This window comes from Gallus gallus, chromosome 1 (genome assembly GCF_016699485.2).
Source record: "Gallus gallus isolate bGalGal1 chromosome 1, bGalGal1.mat.broiler.GRCg7b, whole genome shotgun sequence".
Taxonomy (NCBI): Eukaryota; Metazoa; Chordata; class Aves; order Galliformes; family Phasianidae; genus Gallus; species Gallus gallus.
The window spans coordinates 60,249,568-60,276,676 of record NC_052532.1 but is presented as its reverse complement, the minus strand read 5'-3'; the positions used below and the strand labels follow the sequence as shown (position 1 = coordinate 60,276,676).

The 27,109-nt window shown below is 48.9% G+C and overlaps 1 protein-coding gene across 2 annotated transcripts; it reads left to right on the top strand.

The window, feature by feature from the left end:
• The first annotated feature begins 53 nt into the window (after positions 1-53).
• Positions 54-27,109, top strand: SLC6A13 (solute carrier family 6 member 13). Of its 2 annotated transcripts, none has more exons than XM_003640400.6 (15): positions 54-95; positions 1,516-1,728; positions 4,846-4,980; positions 6,081-6,221; positions 6,691-6,775; positions 9,147-9,279; positions 12,235-12,369; positions 20,191-20,294; positions 22,943-23,067; positions 23,583-23,695; positions 23,836-23,973; positions 24,878-24,980; positions 25,646-25,746; positions 25,943-26,113; positions 26,603-27,109. In XM_003640400.6, exons 2-15 carry the CDS (start codon positions 1,521-1,523, stop codon positions 26,720-26,722), a joined length of 1,812 nt encoding a protein of 603 aa, XP_003640448.3. In that variant the 5' UTR covers positions 54-95; positions 1,516-1,520; the 3' UTR covers positions 26,723-27,109. The 2 variants fall into 2 exon arrangements, with proteins under 2 accessions (XP_003640448.3, XP_004937983.2); XM_004937926.5 differs by having other exon boundaries at positions 23,583-23,701.

Genomic DNA, 27,109 nt, shown 5'->3' with positions numbered 1-27,109 from the left:
TGAATTTTTTCTTTCCACGCTTTAAATCGCCAGCACCTTTCGGTCCTGCCTTCACCTCTCCTGCCTGCTAGTGCTCCGACAGTGCCATCCTCCAGGTAAACCCGCGCCTGCCCCCCGTGCCCACCTGCGTCTCGTGTGGATGAGAGGTCACCGCGCGCGTTCTGCTCGTTTAATCATTTTCTAGCGCTGACTGTTCTACTGACGGTTCCTCCAATCCTTCCAAGCAGCTGCTGTCAAACTCCTGCGAGGGCTCCTCACTCCTCTTTGCCTCCCCAAGTGCTTTACAGGGGGCCGTGCAGGGCAGGGCAGGGAGGGAGGAAGAGGGTCAAAGTGCTGCTTTGCCTGTTTTTTTTTCTTCCCCTCCCCGGATGGAGGAAGGGTGTCATTCGCTGCCAGTGCCTTTTCCTGCTCTCCTGGTGACAGTATGAATGGATGGCCAAAATTTCCTGCATTAGGCTGAGGCTGGAATGGCTGCTGAGGGCTTGCGGCAGACCTAGTGGAAGAAGGCATCCTCAGTGGTGGAAGGGTCTTCAGCAATCCCAACTTCAGCACCAGGTTTTGGTGTGAACAACTGCCCTCAGCCTTTGCCCTGCTCTGTAGACAGGAGGGCATCATGCCCACAAGGAACAGGCTCAAACACCTCCAGTCTACTAAATTATAGAATCCTAGAATGTTTTGGTTTGGAAGGAACCTCAAAGTCCATCCGGCTCCAACCCCCCTGCCATGGGCAGGGCTGCCACCCAGCAGCTCAGGCTGCTCAGGGCTCCATCCAACCTCGCCTTGAGTGCCTCCAGGGATGGGGCACCCACAGCTTCTCTGGGCAGCTGTGCCAGGGCCTCACTGCCCTCTGAGTGAAAAATTTTGGTGGCTGCAGAGCCAGTGCCAAAGCTTCCTCAGAGAATAGGCAGAGCTGTGAGGAGGCCGTGGCATTTGTAGTTTTTCTTTTTCAGCACATGGAAGGATAGCACCATCCTCAAAATCAAGTTACTCTTATGTCACATCCAGTAAATCACTCTTAACAGCTGCCACCACTGAAAGCAAAAACTCTTATTTCATTCTGTCGTCTTTCTACATCTAAGTATTTTCTGTGCTTTCTGGCTTTCACTACATGGTCTCTAAAGCCAGACCTTAGTAAATGGCAACAGAGGTGACAAGAAACCCGTACAAGACCTCTCATTAAGTTTCTAATCCTACTCTCACCCCCCCCATCTCCAGCTCCAACTCTGTTTCCCAGAGTCTGCTGCTGTGGGAGCTCCTGCAGACAGATGGGCTTCCAGAAGCAGGAATGTTTTCAGATGGGTCGATTAAAAATGATGAAATTAATAATGGTTTGCACAGACAAAGCTCACATATGCTCTTGGCACCTTTCCTCTAGCAAGAATCATTATAAGGAACAAGTAAGGGTTTGGCACGCAGGTGTTTGTGCGTCTCTCCCCTCTCTTGCCCTCCATAGCCCAAATTTTGGCCTTATTGCACAGCTTGTTTTGAACATAACAAAGGAAACTCTTTCTGAAGGTGGGATGGATTACAGTGTCCCTGGTGCTGTTAGTAATGGCGAAACAGTGCCTGCACAACCCAGCGTGGAAAAGGAGAAAGAGGAAGAGGATGAGACTCTGGAGCGAGGGCAGTGGAACAACAAGCTGGAATACGTCCTGTCGGTGGCTGGGGAGATCATCGGCCTGGGAAACGTCTGGCGCTTTCCCTACCTCTGCTACAAGAACGGTGGAGGTGAGTGCAGCCCCAGCCAGCTTCAGGCACTGGTCACCACATTCCCCCCATGATACCCGTGTTGAGCCTTGCTCACCACTGGCAGCAGCTGTGCAGAAGTGCCTGAGCCATAAGACTCAACCCACGGGCTCCACTGCAGGGTGATGAGGCACAGACCTCTGTGCTTAAGGGTCAGAAGGAACATGGCTGTCATCTGTGCATGGTACATGGATGCTACACAGTCTCGCTGCTCAGCAATGACCCCTGGCCTCCCTCAGGCTGCACTTGTTCAGAGTTTTTTGCCCGCTTTTACATTAAGGCAGCCTTTTAGGAGAGAAAACTTTATTTAAAACGTGAAAGCCCAAAGCAATTCTCAAGTTGGATTTGGTGGTATGTAGGGAGGGAGCTGCTCTCTCAGTTTGGTGATCAGTTGTTAATTGGGCTCTCTGGAAGGGCAGAGGTGAAGGGATGCAGCACTTGGCGGTGAGTTGGTGGGCACTGGGGAGCCAGAGCTGAAATCCCCTGGCGTTAGCTGGGGGCACTCTCATGGGCCCCGCTAAACTGCTTTCCTCCCAAGGGCACAAAAGAGGATTAGCTGCTGTTAGCTACTTTCACGCTGTGCTTTGCTTGGTGCTTGTTCCTTTTCACCATGAGCTTGGGAATGTTATTCTCTTTCGAAAGGGAGGGCTGTTCTTGCTCCCCTTCCCATGGGGCTGTGTGAGAGCAGTGCCTGCTCCCCTCACTGCACGGATCCTTTCAGGCAGCAGGGCCTGGAGCCTGCCTGGCATCACTGCCTGCCGACCCCTCTGGTGCTGGTGGCTGGGGACAGTTCAGAGAGGGCTTGGAAGAGCTGCCATCAGTGGTCAGACAGCAGAAGGGTTCCTCAGCCTTCTTTCCCACAGTCTGAGCCTGTAGCAAGGCCCCGTGAACAGATGAAGCATGAGGTCTGAGTGCAGTGGGCAGCAGTGCTCTTGGGACAGGTGGAGAGGCCAGGCCAGGCCAGGCCACAGCCAGGCCTTCCTGTCCCAACCCCATGCTGGCTGCTGTAGGCACCAAGTCCCCCAGAATGCACTGGGATTAATTTTAAAAGCTGCCAGAGGTTTTGTTCTCTGCTCCTTGGGGAAGCCTAGTCCAGGCACTTGCTTCTCAGGTGCTTAAATAGAAGTGAGGGCCTTTATCCTGTCACTTCGTCTTTCTTGAGGGGTATGTCCACACAACAAAGAAAGACTCTTATATATTTAGTGATGCCATATTTAAGTTCTGTGCAGTGGCAGAAAAAAAACGTAAACAGGGGAAAAAAGTACTTTTCCCTATTGTTCACTCTTGCTCGGTGGTGGTCAGGCCCTCCCATGGCAGGCAAGTCTGGCCGATTGGGAAATAATGGGGCAGCCTGTCTTGTGTGCAGCCCTGGTGCCATGGGGAAGGAACCTGGACGCAGCGTCCCACCTCTGCCAGGCAGTGGATTCGTAGTGCAGTGTCCCACCTCATCCCATTGTGGCCCTGTAACCCATTGGACTGAGTGTGAGGTGGGACTTTTGGCTGAACCCCAAGCCCCTTTCCCTCTCCCCACTCATACATGCTGGCTAAGCTTCTTAATGAAATCTCTTGAGTTTTTAGTTTGCTTGTGTCTGAGGATTGTTATTCCTTCTGAACTCCCAACAGCCTGACCTGAGAGCCAGTTAGCATCTATCTGGCATGGAAGAGGACAATGCAGGGGGAAGGCAGGACTTGAGTCTCCTCAGTAGGTCATCAATGAAACTGGGGTCTTGAGCGGCTTGTGGAACCATCCTTTAGCCTCTGCAGGATGAAAGCTGTTACTGCAATTAACGCCAGCCTGGGGTAACCAAACGTCTGATAGGTTTTGTCCTTCTCTGCCTGGTCTTGACCAATAGGGCAGCCCTGGCTGCTGGTGTGAGGGATATACATTTCTGTAATATTTTATTTCCCTCTACGTGTTCTTTTGGTCAGCAAACCCAGGCTGGGTGAAGGTATTACTCTGCATGTATCCTCAGTGTTTTGGTGTTTTTATCCACAGTCAGAATAATTAGTGTAAAAGGAACTGACAACTTGTTAAAAAATCACAATGGCTTTATGGCAGGATATTCTCATTTATATGCAACTACTGAGAACTGTTTTCTGCAAACACACACACACAAAATAAAAAGGCCTAGAGGCTTTCCTTTCTTATCTATCTTCTTTCCCGTATACTAAGTTTCTCAGGCTATCACATTGCTCTGAGCAACAGTACTTGAGGAAAATCCCTTTTTCCATGCCCTTCCTACCCTCCTCAGCATACATCCTTCCCACGCTGTCCCCATGTGGTATCCCAGAGGGACTTCCTCAGGGCCAGACTGGAGATCACAGAATCACAGAATTGCAGGGGTTGAAAGGGACCTCAAGTGATTATTAAGTCCCCCTGCTGAAGAAAGTTCCCTACAATTGATCGCACAGGTAGGCATTCAGATGGGTCTTGAATATCTCCATAGAAGGAGACTCCACAGCCTCTCAGGGCCACCTGTTCCAGTGCACCATCACCCTTACCATAAAGAAGTTCTTCCTCATGTTTGTATGGAACTTCCTATGTTCAAGTTTTAGGCCACTGCTCTTTGCTCTATCCACCACTGAGAAGAGCCTGGCCTCATTAATTTGGGTCCTGCCTCCCCTTAGATAATTATAAACATTAATAAGATTCCCCCTCAGTCTTCTTTTCCCAGGCTGAACAGATGCAGGTTACTCAAGCTTTACTCATATGGGAGATACTCCAGGCCCTTTATCATCTTTGTAGCCCTCTGCTGGACTCCTTCTAGGAGATCCCTGTCCTTTTTGAACTGTGAACCTTGAACTGGACACTGTAGTCTAAATGCGGCCTCACCAGGGCAGAGTAGAGAGGAGGACAACCTCCCCTGACCTGCCGGCCACACTCTTTTTAATGCAACCGAGGATGCCATTGGCCTTCTTGGCCACAAGGGCACACTGCTGGCTCATGGCCAACCTGTTGTCCACCAGAACACCCAGGTCCTTTTCTGCAAAGCTCCTCTCCAGTAGGTCAGACCTTAACCTGTACTGATGCTTACTGATGAGCTGAACCCAGCCACATGATGGAGCTTATTTCTCCTGTGTGCTGCTTGAATCTGTCAGGTGCCTTTTTCATCCCTTACCTCATCTTCCTCTTCACCTGTGGCATCCCTGTCTTCTTCCTGGAGACGGCACTGGGACAGTACACCAGCCAAGGAGGTGTGACGGCCTGGCGGAGGATCTGTCCCCTCTTTGAAGGTGAGTGGGTTGAGACTGGGGGGGCCTTGGGGACCAATGGGGACACTGCGCTCATCCTCTGACCACACTTGCAGATCCCAAACCTTCCCAAAATTACGCCTTCTCACCAAACGATTCCCGTTCTTACATTGCATCCCAGATTCCTTCTTCATGTCCAGATCTCTGGCCAGAAGCTTTGCACCCAATAAAAATGATCTCCAAGATCTAATGATGAAAATGCTCCTGGCAGTTGTCAGGAACTTCCTTAAAATATACTACTGTCCCTTTAAATCAGCGCTAAGTCATTTTCCCGAGTTTGTGAAGGGCTTAAAACTTTCATGGTGAAAGGTGTCAGCTGTCTTAATAAATCATTAACTGTCAGATCCACTTCTTGCACTATTTCATCATGATTATCCAGTTTCAAGTCACTTTCTGTGATCTCTCGGCTCTTAACAGTTGCTTCTATCCTACTTACCATATATTTTAGATACTCCTCTGGCACCTATCAGGGAAGTTGCATTTTGTTAACACAAAAACTTCCTGAACAGTGTAGAAGGAAGAAGGATGAGAAAATGAAGGGAAACTGAATTTTGGTAGGTGTTAATGAGCAGCTGGAGCACTGTCACGTGTTTCTGTCCCTCTGGGTGACTTTCCAGCCACAACCTGTCTATCCACAGTCCAGACTCCCGGCCCTTCCTTCTGCCTTGGGCCTGGATCCCACAGAATGCTTCATATGGACTGCCCAAGGCCTGGAGATGATGGGCAGATTCAGCTCCCTGCATGGCTGACAAGGCAATGCCTGATGCCTTGAACCTCAGCTTCCTGTAAGGCTGCATTTCTAGTAGGTCTGAGGCCCTATGAGCACATTCATCCCACACTGACTGCCCTCCAAGTCCATCTGCTGGTGCAGGTTGGGTTTAAGTATCCGCATGGATGGTGGGATGTGGGAAGGAGATGATGGCACGAGTGGCTGACTTGCTGGCGTAGATCCAGCAGCACAGTCAAGATGTGGAGGAGGGATACAGCACAGCGGGGGCTGTCAAATGGAAAGGCATTGACCCTTTGGTGAAGCCTGGTCCCATCTCTCAACATGTGGTTCACTCTGGGCCTCCTTTCTGCAGGAATTGGTTATGCCTCTCAGGTCATCGTTGTGCTCCTGAACTTCTACTACATCGTTGTCTTGGCCTGGGCCTTGTTCTATCTCTTCAGTTCATTCACCATTGACCTTCCCTGGGGCAGCTGTGATCATGAATGGAACACAGGTGGGTGTGGAGGACCCTTTGGCTCCAGGAAGAGGTATGCCCATGCTGAACCCAGGAAACTCAAAACTGAGTCACATTGGTGCTTGTAGGTGTGGGGAGTCCCCAGTGACTGCTGCTGGCGCTTTGGGGAAGAGGCTGCAGCCACTGAGACTATCTTCCTCCTTGGCAGTGATGATAAATCCCATCATCCTGTTGTGTGTTAGCCACAGAGCCAGTGCTGGTTGGGACTGCTTACTGTGCCTGCTGGAAGGAAAAATTAAATGCCATCTTCTTGATTGTCCCATGTTTCTTGCCAGCCTTGCCCTGGAGGGATCTCCTTTGGTGCATCATTGGGACTATTCAAAATTTGTCTCTGAGTCAATACTAATGAATGTTGACACTGTGGATGGAAAGAGAGCATTTTTTCTGATCCTCCAGTACTCCAGCCACTACTACTCACACTCCTTCCCTCCCTGGGCCTCTCCTACAGGGAACTGCATGGAGCTCCAGAGGGCAAATTCAACCCTAAACATGACCAGTGAAAATGCCACCTCCCCGGTCATCGAGTTCTGGGAGTAAGTAAAGAACAGGCTGGTATCCCTTTTTCCTCCAAGACAAGCAATCCCCGGGCAATGAACCAACCTGCAGAGGTACTTCCTATTAAACCATGCTGGTCAGAAGAGGTCACAGAGAGCAAGCTGGTCAGGTCAGGGCAAAGGCTCTTGGGGACAGCAAAGTCAGTCAAGGATGGCATCACTGAGCCTGTGGTGTTTGTCCAGAGCCGTGCTGGTGTATCTCAGTGCCAGTGGACTAGTCCTTCTCTTACACAAGAGGTGTCCAGCCTTTTGATTTGCCTGAGACGCACTGAGTGAAGAGGAATTGTCTTGGGCTGCATGTAAGACATATAATCTTGTTAATATATATAAATAAGAAAACTTTTTTTTTTTTTTACATTTTTCATTACAGCTTATAAAGAGGGCAATAAAACTAATGAGGTGGACATGTACGTCTTACACTGCATTCCCATACCCCTGGACTGTTTCAGCTTCTTGCTCTGACTGACTTCAGTGAAGGCCAGCTGACTCTGTGCAAGACCTTGCCTCACTGTTGCTTTACTTCCTCTGATTCTTGATCTTTCCTCTTCTCCCTTATTCCTCTGCTGTTGCTCTCCCCCTTTCCCTATTTGTGATGCTTCTCTCCCTGCCTCCTGCCATGTTCTTCATTGCCACCCATGAACTGCCTTACACAGTCGTTTTCTCCTGCAATGCAGGTGAATTGGCTGTATGTTCCCTATCCCCAAACCATGAATCAGACTTACCAAGGGTACAAACCTCATTAAAATTAGAGGCACTGCCTCAGGAAATGAGAGCCATAACCATATGCTTTGGTCAGGATTTATATATAGGTTGCAGCCCTTGACCTGCCTGGTGGCCGTGTCCATGCTGAGCATATGGTAAGCCTGGTAAAATCTGCTCCCTCCATTTCTTGGTCTCCTTCCCTTGTGCCCATGCACTAGTTACTCCAAAGTACAGAGTACCTTTATTTCTAGCATAAAGGCTTAGACCTGCGGGCTGTGATCTCTGATGATGGACACAGACCAGTACCAAGCCCAGGCTGAAGGACTGAGAAGGCAAGCCCAGCTGCCACCACAGATTACCCTGATGAACTGTGGCTAGTAGAGGGCTGTGCCCTCACTGCCGTGTGCCACCAGCACAGAGCACATCATGTCCCTCGAGCATCCCTGGGGCAGCACAGGGCGAAGCACTTCCCTTGCATCTGTCTGTGAGCAGAGAGATTGTTACAAGCTGGAAGACACTGAATACATACATGGCTGCTTATAAGCTTATGGCATTAATTCTGTCCATAGTTGGTATTTTCCTCTTCTCCTACAGTACCCTTTTACTTTTTTCCTTTAAACTGCTTGCAGGCCGTTAGATGCTCTTATGAGCTTAGACTGCTTTTCCCGAGGCTGGCTGCTGGAAAAGCTGATGCTCACTTCACCACTGGGAGCATCCCTGTGTTACTGGGGAGCCAGCACACAGGCCTGGAAATTTCCAGTGTAGTGTTGGGGTAGGGGTGCAGGAGGCAGGAGTTCCCTAGGGAAGCACTGACCTGCCACTGGGGTGAAGGCACACTTCTGTGGCCTTTCCTGGCTGCGGTACAGTGCCCTGTTAGTTACACGCTAACTGGTTACTCTTCCCCCCCTGGTTACAGAGTCCATGCCCCTAGAAGCAGGAAGGAAAGCGAGATGAAAATAAAATATTCAGAGGAACAGCCTGATTTCCTGTGAAGCCCTCTTATCCTCTCAATCCATCTCAGACTGCAGTTCTCCAGGAATGCAACCTTTATTTGGGGATAATTGCAACAGGGTGGGTTTGTGAGCATGCTGTACACACTGCTGCTGGGGCACTAAGGTAACACGTGTCCTTTACTGCTCATCTCAGGGCTGGGGTTTGGGAGCACACCACAGTGTTTCACACTCAGATCCATCAGTGCAGTGTAGGAGACAGGAGGAAAATGAGTTCTTGCTTCTGTAAATGGTGAGGAAGATTTGACATACCTACAGCTCAGAAAGCTGCTTTAAGGCAAGGGTGAGACTATAAGACTTTGGTCTTGTAAGCTGGTAAGTGCAAGAGGGAGAAGAAACACAAAAGGTTGAAGGGGGAAAGGAAAAGAAATGTCTTGGCCCAACAGCCCAGCTTGAGAGCAAGTGTAGAATCCATGTGGGAACCACCAGGCTGGTAGTACTGGTCCAGTAGTCTAATTCTAGTAGTGGTTTACAGTTTGACACCTCTGCAGCTTGCAGCTCAGAGCTGGGTCTTGTTTGCAGAACATCCTTTCTCCTCAAAGTTGTTATGTGCTCTGGAGCTGTGGTGAGAGGTGTGCTGGGAACGCTGGTGGCCAACACTGGAGACATTTGGGTGCTGTTTTCTCCCCCCTCTACAGGAGGAGAGTGCTGAAGATTTCTGATGGCATCCAGCACCTGGGCAGCCTGCGTTGGGAGCTGGCTCTGTGTTTGCTGCTGGCGTGGATCATCTGCTACTTTTGCATCTGGAAAGGGGTCAAGTCCACAGGAAAGGTGAGTGCTTGGCTCACAGTGAGCCTTGAAGTGCAGGCCCAGGAGACCTTGCTATCTTTGTGTGTAAGAGGTGGCTGCAAGTTCCCTTCCCTCCTGCCACAGCATGAACAGTTTGTGCCCCTGCTGGCAAGTACAGCTGGATATTTTCAAATTCATTAGATAGTAAAGTAACGCTCATGTAGTTAAAGCTTTCTCTGCCTCTGCATCATGGGGATCTTCTTTTTGTCTTGTTGGTCCCAGCTCTTCCTATAGATGCTTGCATTCCCCAGGTATAAGATTTCCTTTTTTAGCCACACTGGTTACCACAGAGGTATTTCTCTGAATTTTTCTGAGACAGGTTGGTGTGACCATCCAGCCCCATCCTGAGCTGCCCCATCCCTGTCTCCTCTCTCTGTTGCAGCACTGACACAATTACTTTGTCTCTACTACTGTCTCCTGACCCATTTCCAGTCTGGAGGCAGCGAAAACAGATGGAAGTGAAATTGTTTAGTATGTGATCTAGATGGTGTCTCCTCAGTGTGCTAGGTTGTAAATTATAGCTGCATCCACTTCCATCAAGTTGATGGCATGGATGTTAGCAGTTCCTCCTGCTTCCAGGATAGCCTGGAATTATGAAACATGAAGGCAAAGTCAAGCAGCTTGCAGAGACAATATTTTCTGGTTTCCATGGAGTAAAATCAGAAGAAAAGAGCAACTGCTTGCTGTAGTGGCCTGGTAAAAGAAAGCAGAGGCAGTATAATAACAGCAAATATGACACAGAAGTACAGAAACATAGTGTGAGAAGTGCTGAGAACAAATCCAATCTATTTCAGATACAAGTTGCTAAATGCAAGCAATTCTTAGCAAAAAGGACTAATGATGGTGAGATCTTATCCCCTTGAAAACAGAAACCTTTCAGTCGGGAAGCATGGCCCATTGGTTTATCAGCCCTTGAACTGAATTTGTCCTACTCGGAACAGTTTTGCAGCAGTTTGCATCCTCAGATGCAGAGATTGCCTGTCCCCAGGGAGCTCTTGCAGATGCAGGAGGTTGTCACAGATGGAATCACTTTGCCGAAGGCATGTGGATCAGGTTCAAATAAACCCTGGATGTTGTTGACCAGCATGTGACAGAATGATCACACTGGTCCCGGCAAGGTTCCTAGTGATGGAGCTAGAGCTAACAATGCCCAAGAAATAAAAAGATTGGGTTTGAGCCAAGCATTGAGTAATATCTCATTGGATCCAGATGTTCGTGTTGTTAGATAGGAGTTTGGAACTCTCCATCCAAGAAAACATTCTCCAAATCCAAGCTGCTGGTCTCAGTGCAGATGTAAGTGACTGTTGAGTGAAAAGTTCAACATGTGAGCTCTTGCAGGCACACAGGACGTTACCAAGTCCAGAATCTGAACTGTATACCAGAGAACAAGCAGACTGTGTTCTGATCTCCTAAAACTGATGTTATTTAGAGATCCATCCGAAAGTGTGCAACCTGCCTCCCTGGAAGAATATGCACCAAGGTTCAAAAGCAATGGGTTATTTTTAAGATTTCTGTTTCAAATATCTTGATTTCATGAGCGGAGAAATATTAGACTTTCATCCTGTCATATCCTGAAGCAATAATTTGGTTCTGTGGTAAGTACAGAGATGACTGTTAAACTCACAGGACCCATAGATTTGATTAACTGTCACTGAGAAGTTCTAAATCAGAGCCTTCTCGAAACCTTGAGATTGAAATGAATGATGGCATTTGCCAGTGTTGAAGAATGCTGTCCCCAGGTTCCTTCAACATCCAGGATGCAGATTCAGACAGACAGGGATGGAACTGCTTGCGCAGACATCTCAGGCAATCATGAACCCCAGCAGGGAGATGTTTTTCACTGATCTCTGTGACATTACCCCAGACTGTTGTGATATATAGAGCAAGGTGTATTAAATGCATAGAGAACTTGGGGCTGCAGGCAGAGGTGATAATCGAAGAGTTTGTTTTTCAAGGATAGGCCATCACTCAAATCCTTCTGTCCTTCCACATGACAAGACTGAATCACCAAAATATGTGTATCTCAACTTAGAGCAGGGCTCCCATGGCAGTGTCAGGTTCTGTGGATGTTTTATTCAAATAAAGTATATCATCAGGATGGATCCAGAAAAAATCTTTTTGAATCACTGCTTGTCTCACAAGAATCATCCGGAGAAGAGAGAAGGTGGTTGTGTTGCCCAGGGAAATCATCCTCTTGCTGCTGGCAGTACTTCCTCTGCTGCAGAAGTTGCTGTAGCAGTGACAGAGCCTGCCCCTGCCACCAGGGAATGGTGTGCTTCAGGGGGATTTTGAAACAGCTCGTTCTGAGTGGATGAGCAGGTGGGAGAAACAGACGATTTCACAGCATCACATATTGTGGTTCCTCTAGAGAAGTTCTTTAGTTCTTCGGTGCGTAACTGCCGAAGCTGAGAAAAGAGCTGTAAGGTAGCACTAAGTTGCAGTGTGCTGATCAGCACGTCCACACAGGAAAAACCTGAAGGAGCAACATTTCTTTACTGGCCCAGTGTGATACAACAAACCGAGCAACTGTTTTAAAGGTGATCAATAAGTCTCAAATGTGCAGGAGCAATGCAAAGGCATTAATGATGCTACTTGAACTGCTGGGGAGGCTGCATCAGACCTCAGTTGGTTTGACAACTTGGAAACACAGAGCACAGTGTGCTATTGTGGCATACTACAGCAATTAGCAACTGACGTGGGGATGCATAGCTTGCTGATGCAGACGTGTATTACTGCTGTCTGCGGTGCAGTTGCTCTTGTGACAGCCCGACTCTCGCTCTGGATCACTCCTAGGACTAGCAAGGTTTTCTCTGGCTCCAAACACGCTATGCCATGCCACGCAGCTCCTGGGCACATATAAAAAATGCATTTCTTCCCACTGTAGGCTAAAGCAAGGTGCTTGGAGTGCTCATGCCTGTTCCCGTGTCCCACTTCCAGGTGGTGTACTTCACAGCCACGTTCCCGTACCTCATGCTGGTAGTCCTGCTGATCCGAGGAGTCTCCCTGCCTGGGGCATCCCAGGGAATCCTCTTCTACCTTTATCCAGACCTCAGTCGGCTCGGGGATCCCCAGGTAAGGCCAGTGGGAAAATGAATGCCTGAGTTGTGCTTGCCTGGATGTCTGTGGCTATCCTCTTTCCTTCTTTTTCTTTCCATACTCTCTTTCTTCCAGTTCCTTCTATCTGTCTCCTCTTTCCCTACACTGGGTATAAGGCAGGGCTATGATATGGATGGCCCTTGGCCTTCCCCTGTGCCCTTCCTGTATTTTCTCATCTGAGGTGGGCCTGAACTGCCTGGGAGCAAGAGCAGAGGTGGCAGAAGCCATCAGTGTGTTTAGCCCCCTCAGAGAGAGCAACTTCAGCTGAACCTGTCATTTTTGGAGGATACCTCGTGCCCTGGGGCTCTGTAATTTGTGGGGTTACAGGGGTAAGGAGGAGGAGGAAGGAGAGAATGAGGATGACTTGATGCACCCCAGGACCTGGCTGTCCTTCTTGCCCCCCCATCCTTGTTGAGAAATTCCTGCCTGCCTGGCCGGAGGGTCTGTGCCTGACTGCTGCTGTTAATCTCTTTGGGACAAGTTCTTCCACATTAAATCCTGGCTCCAGCTGAGCTTCTGTACCAGCCTTTGTGTGAAGGTGTTTCCAAAGGAGATTAAAGGGTGCCTGTCTGGAAAATAGGCCAGCAAAACCCTTTGTAACCCCATTAACTCTTTCTCCTCTAGCCCTGATGTTGACTCTGCTGTTAATTTTGCAAGTGTGGGCATCTCTGCCTGATGCAAGGAGCAAGGCTCTGTGGAGTGTGGTGATGATGTGCTAGGGCTGCTGGGGACTCTGAATTTGCCAGTGCCACCAGCGTGGTGTGGCTCTGGTCGAGCCGGTTTGACTTAGGGCTTCCCATGCTGGGAGCTAAGCATGAGTTTCCAGTTTGCAGCTGAAGGAGATCTGGTTTTTGTCATGTGAAGTGCTCAGAGATCCTGCCCAGCATTCTGGAAGTTGCTCTCTAGTCATCTGTATGCCCAAGCAGTGGCTGAAAGGCTTTGTTTTGCAGTGCTGGCTTCTCTCGTGTTCTCGCAGCTGCAGGGAGAAGGTGGGCAGGACAGCCTTGCCTCCCTGTGAGGTGCAGAGAGGTTGGAAGGGGTTTTCTAAAACTCTCAAGAGAGCGAGGACAGGTCTGTGGTCGTACCATGTGCAGCTCTGTGTGTGCTGATACGGTGTGAGATCCTTCTGCCACTTCCAAAGTGTGCTCCCTGGCTTCTGCAAAGCCCTGTGGTCACAGAGGTCTCGCCAAACCAGGTAGCAAGTCTTGCATTTTCTTCATTTTTCTCCTATTGGATAGGAAAGGTAAGGGTTAGTGCCCCAAGCCCTGCATGTGCACAGTGCGCTCCTGTTGCCATGCAGGGACAGCTCGTGTCCTGCCAGCCAAGTTGATGACAATTGACTTGTGCTCACAGGACAAGGCTGTGATTGCTTACCCGCAGTCCAGTGCTGCCTGGAAAAATGCAAAGTTCTGCAGTGCCTAGGAAGGAATACTGAAAATTTGAAAAAAAATATAATAACCTCTTCGACCTGAGCCTTGTCATAAGGAGTCTCAAGGGGAGGTTTAGATGAAGGGAAAACAATATACAAGGGGACAAAAGGATAACTGCTTAAAAGCATATGAAAACATATGTGAGAAGAAGGGATGAATTACTTAGCAGATTCTACCAGGGGAGAAGCAGCTGAGATGTGATTAAGTGTCTGTGTGGAAATCATTGCTTTTCACCTGCTCAACGACCTTGGACAGAACCATGAAATCCTGTGCAGGAGAGCTGACTGATGATTAATCATAGAATATCCTGAGTTGGAAGAGACCCACAAGGATCATCCAGTCCAAGTCCTGGCATGATGGACTCTTCCAGCCATAAAGTCTCCAATTCCCTAGGTCTTCCTGCACCTTCCCACTCTATAAAATGCTTACAATTAAAAGGTTAAATGCAAAATATTTGATATAAAGATAGATCAGATCATACAGTGAAATTGCTGGACAAGTTTTGCATAAGAAAATCCAGTTCTGCTCAAATAGAAGCAGGTAACAGCAAAATCATCTGGGAGAATTCGTTTTGAACGGTAGGCCCCAAACCTAAAAACTCCCCCCAAACCAACCCCATTGTTTGTTTCTTGTTTAGTATTATGTATTTTTAAAATAGCATGCTAACCAATTGCTGAGCTGGTTTCTTTTTGTCCCTCCTTGACTGTATTTTTTTGAACTCCAGAAGGTTCCTACATTTTCCTCAGTACAGACTGTGTTTTAACACATAGGGGAACTCAGGGCTGCTCACCACTTCCTGTCTTGCTCACTCCACCCTTCCCAGCGTTCTCTGTGGTAATTTTACGACTTGTTTATTTCAGTAGATAACGCTGGGATTTCCTGATGTGATTTCTGGAGAGAGATGCAGAGTGGTCCACTTGCAGGAAGCTGAAATGAAAGAATTCACACTAAAAAATAAGGGTTAAGCCTGGGCAGTTTGTTGTTGGAGCAACTTATTTTTTGGCACGGGCAGGTTTTCTATCACTCAGTGCAAACCATGACCAGACACCACTGTAATGGACAGAGTTGAGGAAATAGCTGATGGGCTTGATGCAGAAAGTGCTAGCCATGTATTTGGTCTTGCTTGAAAGAGAAGAAATGCAGTGATCTCTTTTCACTCTGGTGTCAGTCTCAAATATTTCATAAATAATAAATTATTTATGAATTTTATTAGGTTTGTTGACTGAGAAAGGAAGAGTAAAATTTAGAAGCCTTGGAGAATGTCTCTCTCTGCACAAACAGAAAGTGCTTCTCAGAACATGTCCCTAACCTCTCACTCTTGTTTTCCCCCAAATTTCCCGAAACACACTGTCTTGGTGTGTCTGCTTGTGCTTTTACCCCTTGAGTCTCAGAAAACCTCTGTACAAAGAAGAGCTTGCCATAAGGAGCTGCATCCCCTGTGTCCGCTGAGAACTTCTTGGCCATGGGCCCCTGCAGCCATGCTGGGGAAGGGGTCAGAGCCTTCAAATTTGGGCCCCTCCTGCTGCTTGCTCTGCTGCCAGTGAGAGCTGCTGCTTCCCAGCAAGAGGTGAAGGCGACCGTGGGCATGCTAAATATTATTTGTTCCCCTTATTTGTTTTTTTTTTCCCCAGCAAGCCTTTAGCTTGACCCTACGTGCTCGTGTCGTGCTGTTGCTGGCCCTGTTTCCCCTTTCTGAAGGCAGTGTGTTTGTTTTTAGGCAGAATCATACATCCTGGAGTCCAGGAGCATCCCTCATCCCTCTCCATCACCTTGGGGGGGAGGGCAGTACAGCTGTGTTTTTGGGATGAACCAGAGCCTGCTTTTTTTCTTATAGTGTTTAAAGAAAGCCCAGAGGTGGGGAGCTCTCCTGGATGCAAAACCATAGAATCATAGAGCCATGAAGGTTGGAAAAGACCACTAAGATTATCTAGTTCAACTCCAACCTGTCACCACCATGCCCACTAACTACGCCCTTCGGTGCCACATCTACGTGTTTCTTGAACACCTCCAGGGATGGGAGAAGTGAAGGAGGTGTCCAGGTAACTTGGCACAGCCCTCAAAAGAGGTACTCACTGAATAGCAGCTGAAGGCTTGTCTAGATTTTGCTCTGTGCTTTCCACTACTCCAGGCACGATGCCCCACGCAGCAGGGACCTACTCTGTGCTGTGTCCTCTGCTGGCTGCTGGGGGCAGCTTGGTGCTTTCCAGCATGGCACCTGTGTGTGATATATGGTGCATGCACTAGGCTTCTTAGAATAGAATCATTTGAGTTAGAAGGGACCCTTAAAAGTTAACTAGTTCAACTCCCTTGCAATGAACAGGGACACCCGCCGGTAGATCAGGTTGCTCAGAGCCCCATGCAGCCTGACCTCGGGTGTCTCCAGGGACAGGCATCCACCACCTCTCTGGGCAACCTGAGCCTCACGACCTTGATTGTAAAAAAACATTTTCCTTATTTCCAATCTAATCTCCCATCTTTTGGTTTGAAACCATTTCCCCTGGTCCTAACACAGCAGACCCTGCAAAAGAGTCTGTCTCCTTCTTCCTTACGGACTCCCTTTAGATACTGAAAGGCCACTCTCAGGTTCCCCCACAGTCTTCCCTTCTCAAGGCTGAATAGTCCCAGCTCTCTCAGCCTGTCTTCACAGGGGGCTGGATGCACTCCAACGGGTCTCCGTCTCTCCTGTACTGAGGACTGAGACATTGTGCTCCAGGTGAGGTCTCACCAGTGCAGAGCAGAGGGGCAGAATCATATCCCTGACCTGCTGCCCGTGTTTCTTTTGATGCAGCCCAGGATACAGTTGGCATTCTGGGCTGTGAGGACACATTGCTGACTCATGCCCAGTTTGCCATCCACCAGAACCTCCAGGTCCTTTTCAGCAGGGCTGTACTCCATCCTTACATCCCCCAGCCTGTAATGATAGTGGGGTTTACCACGACTCACGTGCAGGCCTTGCAGTTGGATTTACTGAACCTCATGAGGTTCACCTGAGCCCACTGCTCAAGTCTGTCTGGGACTCTCAGGATGGCAACCCATGCCTTGAGCGTGTTGACTGCACCACACAGCTTGGTGTCATCTGTGAACTTCCTGAGGGTTCACTCTGTCCCACTGTCAATGTTCAATAGCGTTATGCTCTAAAATACAATTTATAAGTGCTCTGAGGTCTTCCTAAGGAAGGATCTATTTCAGTTCAGGGGGCTATTAAATTCTAGTCGTGTAATAAAGCAAATATTGCTAAGAAAATTAAGGGAGGAAGGAAAATGTTCTCTGATAGGCCATAACCATCTCAAATAACTGCAGCTCAGGTGTGAAGGCTTTGGTTAAAAACATAGAGTAGGAGGTTATTACAAACTGGAGTAAACAACATGTTCAAGGAAATTGAATTATGAATTAAATAACCCTGGATGGCTTAGAAAACTGCAGACAGCAATCGCAGCAAAATAACCAGTCTGCCAATGTGCCAGCAAAATCTGAACAACAGGATAAACTTCAGCAGCGGAGCTGCAGCCAGAGAAGAGCATCATGCTTTTCTGCAGGGGAAAGAGAGCCCTCTGTGACCCCATCAAGCCCCTTTAGTTGGAGTGGAAATATTAAAATAATGAGAGGCTGTTGTTCGGCAGCGTGGGGGGAGGGAGGGGTGTTGGAAGGGCTGGAAGGAACATTTCTCTGAGTCACAGCAGGGAGAGGAGTGAGCACAGGCAGCAGCATGGGGAGAGCAGATGTGGGCTACTGTTTTCAGGAGTGGGTGCTCTGTGTAGGCCCCATGAAACTGTGGGGCTGAGATGGGGTGAGGGATGAGCTGAATACCCCTCCCACCCCACATCCTGAGTCATGCTGCTGTTGCTCATCTCCATAACACCCATGGCATGAATCTTGTTGGGAGTCCATCAGCACTCGAGGAATGTGGGAGATGCTAGGGGTTTGGGAAGGAAGTAGAAATGGGTGGCCTTTCACCCAAGAGCCGCAGTAGCCTTTTAAAATGAGAAATAGAAGTGTGTACAGTCTGAGCTGGTTCTCACAGTCACGATGACTGAGTAGGATCAGAAGCTCCATGTATCGTACTTAGCTTTGTTTGCGCTGGTTCAGCCACAGGCTGCCTTGCTTCAAATGGGAACACATGCTGAGGCAGGACCTGTATTCTCTACAGACATCCTTCTGGAGGTACACCCCAGGCAGTGCAGCAGGAACCAGCAGACCCCATTCTAATCTCTGCTGCACATCGAGGGTATTGCTGGCTGTAGGAACAAAGCCACTTCATGAGTCACAGAGCTAATGAAGCTTGGTGTCTTGATATTTGACTTCTACCATCATCTGGTAAAGCACCAGTTCTTTTCCTGCCCTTGGGACGTTTCTCATGTCTCCTGCTTGTGTGATTTATCTGATATTTAACACTGGTTGACTGTTCCTCCCTGTAGCTTTCCTCTCAGTGGGGATGCTGAGTCTTTCCTGTTCCCTGGTTGTTGTGAAATTCTTAAGTAGTTGGTATCCTTGAGATTTCTGACCACTGTTACATCAGTTTGAACTGCGGAAATGGACCCAATGTTACGGCAAGGGTGGGGAATGCTGTTTGATGGCGAAAGTCTTATTACCTGAACAAATTGATCTGAAAGTGCTTCAAAAACCTCGAGAGAGTGAGTTTCAAGCTGGAATTTTATTGGAAAAAAAAGACAGAACAGAGCACAAGCAATGAACAGCAGAACAACAAATCAAGCCTAACAAAACTTTCCATCCTGACCTGTGAGAAGATGCTTGAATTATTGATGCACAGATATCAGCTGGATCAGCCTGTCTCAGTGCCTTGCTGTGCCCAAAAAGCAGTGGAGAAGTGAAACCCATGCCCTGACTGCCTACGAGCACAATGATTCTTCAGGAATTAATTGTGAAGAAAATAAATAGATAAATAAAAGACTTTTTTTTTTTCCCCCAGTCTTTGAAATTCAATATATTCAGCTAATATTTTGGTCTCCAAACCCGCCTCCCTACTCCACTTCTCCAAAAAAAAGTACAATACATTACAGCCAACTACTTTTTCAATGTCCTTGTGCCCAGAACTAGCTGTTCCAGTCCAACCTCATCATCTGTCTCTTCCCATTCTGCAAATCGAAGATTTGATCTGACTCCCTGTGGAAAGGTTTCTTCTTGTCAGCTTTGACTGATGAGAAGAAGGTGGGGCTGAATGTTGACCGAGCTGTTTGCAGGAAGGCCAGGGAAAGCAGTGACACCAGTGAGCCCTAGCTGGTTGCCCCTCAAGACATGAGGCCTTGCTTGAGCATGTGCAGGTATAATTTGGAGTCACTAAAATTGCTGTGTTTCTCTTTGATACTTCTGTTCTTGGGACACATCCTCAGGCAGGGCCCTGAGCAAGGTGAGCGTTTATGTGAGGACTCACCAGCACTGCTGCTCCAGGGTACAGTCAGCTGGGGACTCTTTTCATTAAACTTACCCCAGTAAGAACTTTTTTCCACTTTTCTTTCCTCACTGCCTTCCCTTTTGTCTCTAGTAGCACCACTGATTGAATGCTTGCCTTATCTCTACTTTATAAATCCTTTAGGAAGAAAGGTGTTAGATAGCAATCTTTGTCATTGCTTCATCCCTCACTGTTGGTCCCTGCTTTTGCTGTTCTCTGCAGAAGACAGTGGCTATGATTGCATCAGTGACTGCACACAGATAGTCCTTCAAATCTAATTTGTCATTGACAAATGTCAGGCTTTGAGCACCGGGACATGTTCTTGACAGAGAAATCGAAGTGGAGTTCAGGCTTTGTGGGACTAACATCATTCTAGTATTTTCTTTTAAGAGATGTCCTGTGCGAGCAACTCCGTTTATTTCTAATACTCCTCCCCAGTTAATTTGCTTTTACATTTTGGAACCTTTGAAGTTAGGTCTTGGAACAAAGGGCCACCAGCCATAGATATCTGTGCCACTCAGTGGGAGACCAAGCTTGGCCGAATCACACGCCCCCCTCCTCTGCTGGTGGAGGGCTCCTTCAGCTCTCCTCGATAATGCTCACTCACTCTCTTGCTACCAAGAGACTCTCGAGAGTCACAGTTTTGTGCAGACTTGCCTGAGGAAGACAGAGATGATGATGAAGGTCCCTCTGTGGTGTGGGTTTGCAAATCTCACAGCACCTCCTTTCCCTTTGGCTCCTGCTACCCCCAGGGTGCTTTAGAGAGCGCTGCAATTCCTTGTACTGTATAACCTGCTCCTACCACAGGCTTGTCTAAATGCAGGGTATTGCTGACTGCCTGAGCACTGATTTTTTCTGCTGATTACGGTGACCTCTGGGTCTCTGCCTCTTCCCATTGGTGCACCATCTGTGCTCTGTGCTGGCCTTGTCTTCTTACCTCTGTTTGCATCTCCCTTGCAGGTCTGGATGGATGCAGGCACTCAAATCTTCTTTTCGTATGCAATTTGTCTGGGATGCCTGACAGCTCTGGGCAGCTATAACAAATACCATAACAACTGCTACAGGTAACTAGAGCACGGCTCTGCTGCCTTGAGCCTTCCCTTCCCTCGACATCAGTGCAAATAGGCTGGTGAACCACTGGGGGCCTTTTGAAGTGTCATGCTTTCCATTTCTACTCAAGACATGAGAAAACACTTTGCAGGTGTTTTCTCCTCAAATCCATCTCTCTGCGCTTTGTACCCAAAGAAAATGTCAGGAACTTTCTGTCCACGTCACGGATTACAAATTCCCTTTTCCAGACCATATGAGACCCATCAAAGCCAGATCCTCTTCACTAGCTTTGTGATCCCAGTCCACACCACAACCTCCCCTGTTTACATAAGTGGGAGAAGCAGAGCTGAGAGATCAAATGGCTCTAGAGTGGAGTCTTTTCACCTTGTGATTTATCCTCTCTAAGTTCTTTTAGACCTAGTGTCTTGCACAGTTTTCAGTGCCCTGGGTGCCTACGTGCTATGTACAGTCTATATATAAACCTACAGGTGTGACTCCTGTCTCTTGCATTCTGTCCCCATGCTGGACTGCCCTTGGGCAGAGATCAGCCCAGCTGCTGAATTGCATCAGGCTGTCAAGTTGAAGTGTTCAGGTGAAAACACACTCAGTTTGCTGCAGATGTATGCAGCATCTGAGGCTGCATCTCCAGAGGCAAAAGGTTAGTGTGAGGGGAAGAGACCAGAAAAGTTACCTGCTTCCCTTCCCACCTTTCTCTGCTGACCACGTTGCTCTTGGTGCTGGGTTCTCCCCACACCTTTTAAATTCAAATTTTCTGTCATTGCTGTGGAAGGTCGAGGCAGACCACTGCGTGGACCTAGCTTGGCATCTTTCTCTTCACCTTAGAAATTCACACCTGCTGTAGGGATGCCTCTCCAGCAGCTGGGCTGGGACTTCTTTTGCTTTTCACATTGTCCCCCTGTCAGATGCAGTTCTGAGAGAAAAGGCTGTAGGAAGAGAAGACAGAATGGATCTGCTCTGGCCTGCTGCATGTCCTTGGGCATTGTCCCTGTGCATCTCCAATCTGGAAGTGTGACACGGAGGTGATGACAGGGACTGCTGAGCAGCAAGGTTGTGAAAAGCTTCTGTAGCTGCAACTGGAGAGGCAGAAGAAAAGGAGACAGGTCCATTCACGCACAAGCCCTTCATGCTAGTTGGCTTTGCTAGGCAAATTGTGCTGAGTTTTGGAGTCGAGACTTTGACCTTGACCAGCCTGTTCCCAGACATGGACCCAATTTTAACGAGTTGATACTGTACTCTGCAGCTTTGGTTTGTGCAGAAAGACAGGGCCAGGCTTTAATGATACAGAGGGACACAAGCTTGATGTCCCACACAGTTCCTTCAGGTCAGATGTATAACCTTTGGAGACCTGGGGAAAGGAAAGAACATGGGGAGGATGGACCACGGTTCATGTGACGAAAGTCCAAGATGGCACCAAACAGTATGGGACATTTCTCACTCTCTGGGATTGTAAGGGGTATCATGGAGGCTCCCCGGCCTCCTTCTAGGTGAATATCTGGGGACTCCTTTTTCTCTGGCCATTTCTTGCATATTTCCCCCACCATGACACCCCTTCCCACCTGCCAGGTGACTGGAGAGCATCTCCCAGCCCATGCCTTTCCAAGGAGGCTCTAACCTCATACATACATCTGGGGGAAGGAGGGAAGAAACACTGGGAAGGAAGAGGAGCTATTGGAAATAAATGTGAGTTTGTATAAAATAGCTGAGAACATAAGTGGAGATTAAATGGCTTATAGCAGGTGGAGAAAGGATGTTCTGGCACAAGCATCCCGCGGGGCTAGTTGAGCTTGGCAGAACATGACCCTTCTGGGTGATTCTTTGGGATGCACCCTGAAGGTTTCATAAAGTCTTTCCCACCTTAATAAGGAAATGAAGAGGCGGAGCAAAGATTTTAGGTGTTGGGTAGTCCTTCATCACTCAAAGTGCTGTGATATGGGGAAGAATAATCTGAGCTACTTGTAGGGCATTGGGGCTCCGCATGAGCTAAGGTTTATCCCTAGAAAAGGTTGCAGACTGTGGGTAGATTCAGTTAACATGCAGGGAGGAGCAGAATGCTAGAGACCTAAAGACTGGTAGAGAAAATCACACTGGATTTGCAGAGTAGCATTTAATAAAGTCAGAGTAGGCCATGAAATGCCGGAAGGGTGTGTTCAGTTTTGTTCAGAGTATTTTGGAAAGATTCTGGAAAAGGTTAGAGTTGTCCCCAGGGCTGCAGTCACAGGAGGCCTGGGGAGACTGAAGCATAAAAAAGAATTGGGTAGATAAGAAATGTTTGGTTTAACGAGTAGATGGATGAGAATGAGATGAAACAGAGACAAAAGGGAATAGATCAGAGAAAATAAATTGGATGGCTCTGTTCATCTTTTTTTTTCTCCTAATATGAGGGCCAGGAGATACCTAGCAGTTCTGAGAGCTGAGAACATTGCAACCGGTCTGAGAAATCTATTAAGGAAAACTAACTGCCCCCCTCTCAAGCGGAAATAGTCTCTGCTATTCTCCCATAATTGAGGGACAAGGAGAGAAGAAAAAAATTAGGTGTTTAGATATGTAGCAAGTCTATCTCAAGGATGAGGAGAGCAGGGGCTGCCATGGGGTATGGGTCACACCTGAACGCTCCAGCTGATGCTGTGCTTCCTCCTCCCAGGGACTGTGTGGCCCTCTGCTTCCTCAACAGCGGTACCAGCTTTGTGGCCGGCTTTGCCATCTTCTCCATCCTGGGCTTCATGGCCGGGGAGCAGGGAGTGCCCATCGCTGAGGTGGCTGAGTCGGGTGAGTGAGGGCTGTGGTGGGATGATGGTATCATGGGAGGCTGCTGTTTTTCCCCTCGGCCAGGAGGCATGCCCATGGGGTACCTGCCCCAGAGAAAACAGTGTTGCAGAAGTAGGCCGCTGTTCTGGTGGGAAGCTCTGCTCTTTGCCTCCAAAACCCAGGGAGAAACAAATGCCCACTCATGAAATGTTATGATGCTATGGCCATGTCTTGAGGTCAGTGTAAGCTGCCTACCGGGGCTGTGGTTAGGCAGGTAATGTTTCTCCAGGAAGGACGCGGTACCCGCATGGCATATACTTAGGCTTGTGCTGAGCTCAGAGGCTCATGTGGCCCCTAGTAGCAGTGATGCAGCCATAGCTTGCTGTGCCCCATTTCCCTCCCTCCTTGCTGGAGCTCCTCCACTCTGCCTTAGTTTCCCACATGGCGCTTGGCCAGGCGGCTGCCTCATGTGGGTCCACGGGGATGTGCCATGCTGTGCCATGCTGCTGCCTGCTCTGAAGCCCTTCTCCCCGCAGGACCTGGCCTGGCATTCATCGCCTACCCTCGGGCTGTGGTCATGCTGCCCTTCTCCCCACTCTGGGCGTGCTTCTTCTTCTTGATGGTTGTTTTACTGGGACTGGACAGCCAGGTAAAGGTGCTGGATGCTTTTCTGCTGGACTAAAGTCACTGCCCCTTCGAGACAGGCTTGAACTTGACAGATAGAGGTGTGGGGCTGCTGGCGAACTGCTCTGGTTGGGCTGACAGAGGTGGGATCTCTGCTCTTTGCAGTTTGTCTGTGTGGAGAGCCTCGTCACAGCTCTTGTGGACATGTACCCCACCATCTTCCGCAAGAAGAACCGCCGGGAGACCCTCATCCTGCTGGTCTCCATCCTCTCCTATCTGGTGGGGCTGGTGATGCTCACTGAGGTATTTTGGGCTGAGATCACCTGCATGGTGTTTGCTGGGTCTAAGTGCCTCCTGGCAGGGACCTGTCAGGTGGTGGGATTTATGCTGGAGATGGGTGAACTTCATCCTGCTGTGAAGTGCCTGAAAGAGGCTTCCCTACCCTGCTCTGCCCTTCCCTGCCTTTCCCTGTGGTGTTTGCACTTTCCCTTCCAGTCCTCATCGCTTGTGCCAGTTACAGTTCTGACAGCTTTCCTGCCAGGACTGATGATTGGAGCTCTGGACAGCCAATATTTTGGTTATAAATTTAGCCCTGCATGAGTTAAACATTTACTGCTGTAGCTGGTTGCACGGTTTGGAGTGAGCCTTTATCCTTTTCTTTCCTCCTGTATGGAGCTACAAAAATGGTTGAAAACTTGGGTGGAAAATGGATGGAAAATTTAGTGAGCCAGAGTGTGCCCCATATCAATTACACTGATTTTCTATATATTTCCCTTGTGTCTGGGAGCTAAAACTTTGTGAAGTCTGTGTGTTGTGGAGTTGATGCTGCCAAATCTGCCTTCAAAACAGATTTCCATCCTTGTTTCCAGCTACAAGAGTTGCTTTGTTTTTGTTTTCTCCTAAAATATCCCCACCATTTCTGATGGTCACTTCCCCACTCCTGCCCTGCCCAGGACTGAAGGGTTGCTGAGGCTCCTGAGAGCAAGAAGTCTCCTAGGTCTGCCGCACAGCTTCATCAGGCCTTGAGCACAAGGGAGATGGCCTTTGCTGCTGGCTAAAAGTGTGCCCCAGGGAGAGGGTGGTCTCCTAGTCATGGGGAAGATGCTGAATTTGTGCCCTTCTCTGGCTGGAGCTCTTGGCTTGTGCCTGACTCCTTTCTCCTCTCTCCTTCCCCACTTCTCCTCACTGCCCACTTGACCCTCCCCAGGGTGGGATGTATGTCTTCCAGCTCTTTGATTACTATGCTGCCAGCGGCATGTGCCTGCTCTTTGTGGCCATCTTCGAGACACTCTGCGTCGCCTGGGTCTATGGTGAGTATGAACCAGGAGGGCTCAATTCTGCTCCCTCAAACTTTCACTTTCCCCACCCTCAATGTGCTGGTCAATATCTCCTCTTGGCAATCACTTCATAGTGCAAGGCAGCCTTCTAAACCCTTGCTTTGTTGCCTGTGGATTCAACTGATGGGACCTTCCTCACAGCAATGCCCTAGGGGATCTGCTTGGCAGACATCCTCAGCAGGCTCCTAAGTGCCCCTGAATTTGAGGCCCTCCTTCCTTGGGGATATGAAGCTGCCTGGGGGAGCAGTTTCCCAGTCTGTGTATAGAGGAGTCTGAGATCCTTGCAATGCTTCTGTAAGCCCTCTTTCAGCCCTGACGTTCACAAGAGATGGATAAAGTCTGGTTCAGGTCACAGCCTCAGTTCACATACTAGCACAGGGCACAGGATATACCAGCTGAGGGGCTGTGGTGACCCACTGAGCTGTTCTGGGGTGAGCAGACATTAATCCAGGACTGAAGTTCCTCTTCAGTGTGCTCCCCAGAAGGGCTTCTGGCTATGCAGAGGTTATTTCCCCATCTTCTGGGAAGCTCCCAGATGGTGGGAATGCAGGGCCCTCACTTGCCATCCTCCTCAAGACACACAGACCCTGCTGCCCTTGTTCCCTGCAGCAGTGAGGTATCACTCCCCTCTCCTGCAGGTGCTGAGCGTTTCTACGACAACATTGAAGATATGATCGGCTACCGGCCATGGTCCATCATCAAATACTGCTGGCTTTTCATCACTCCAGCAGTTTGCTTGGTGAGAGATGGGCAGAGCTGGGTGCCTCTGAGATACATACACACATATATATGGAGGGATCTGCACATGTGTTGAGGCTATTTAGCCTCTCTTTTAACACAAAACTGTGCAGGTGTGGAGTCACCAGGAAGACCTACTTTGACTAACAATGTTGATTTTCTTGCACTTTTTCTCTTGGCTTCTTCCACCCTGCTAGGCGACCTTCTTGTTTTCTCTGATCAAATACACCCCACTGACCTACAACAAGAAATATGTGTATCCGTGGTGGGGGGATACGCTGGGCTGGCTGCTGGCCCTCTCCTCCATGGTATGCATCCCTCTCTGGATCATCTACAAGCTCTCCACCATCAAAGGTTCCCTCAGAGAGGTGAGGCTAAAGCTCTGGGATCAGGGCATGGGCTGTACTTCTGTCCAGCCTTTCAAGGCAGTTGTTTGTACGTTGCGGGTTGATTAATAGGGATCCTAGAATGAATCAATTGAGTGAGTTCATTGCTATAGCTGAACTGTTGGTTTTATTGAGTTCTGCCTGGCCAGAGGGCTGCCCCAAGCTGAGTGTTGCCTCTCGGTGCCCTTTGTTCATTGCTTCTGTCTCTTTCAAAGCACCATTAGGAATAAACTCATTAGATGATGAGGAAAAAGATGATCTCACGTACCTCAGCTCAGCATGGAGGCTGCCCTTGACAGTAGCTTGGAGTCTTGCTCCAAGAAAACTCCAGATCCCACCTGTTGTCTAGCTCCTGCAAATGCTCAGGAAGGGGTTGTCTGAATGACTGAATGATACCCATGACTGGAAGGGGAGGGCCCAGGTTACCTTTTGTTCTTGAGGCCATGTTCAGTGCCTACTTTTGCCTTCCAGAGGTTCCGCCAACTCACCTGTCCACTAGAGGACTTGCCTTGCAGGCCAGGCACAGGACAGCCTCTTCCTTCCACCAGATCTGGCCTCCTGATGCTGACAGAGCTGGAATCTCACTGCTAGGACCAGTGTGGCTCTCCCTCCCTCCCCCAGGATGGTTTCTGTGCAGATTTTACCACCTGTTGGACAACACAAGGATTCACTCACCGAGGAGAGAGGGATTTCTGGGTTGAGTTCCCTTCCCTGGAAGATCTGAAGGGCTGAGGGAGAAGCTGCTGTGGAGATGGTCTGCGTGGAGTTAGCAATGCACCTTAATCCTCTCCCTAAGAGGGCTCCGAAGGGGCAGATCAAACACCGGTGTTCCAGAGCACCCCCAGCCTTCTGGTGGGCAGAGAAGAAGGACTGATCATGGAGTGGAGAGTGCCAGAGTCTCAAAGTTGCGGCTCTGGTGTGGACTTTAGGAGCTCTCCATTCGTTCCATTAAATTCTTGTCTTTCCCCTCTGGTTACA

Excerpts from the sequence above, each read along its gene's own strand:
- SLC6A13 (XM_004937926.5), top strand. The coding sequence starts at position 1,521 with ATGGATTACAGTGTCCCTGGTGCTGTTAGTAATGGCGAAACAGTGCCT. Across the intron at positions 6,222-6,690 it reads TGATCATGAATGGAACACAG|GGAACTGCATGGAGCTCCAG; the intron begins GTGGGTGTGGAG and ends CCTCTCCTACAG. Across the intron at positions 20,295-22,942 it reads TACCATAACAACTGCTACAG|GGACTGTGTGGCCCTCTGCT; the intron begins GTAACTAGAGCA and ends TCCTCCTCCCAG.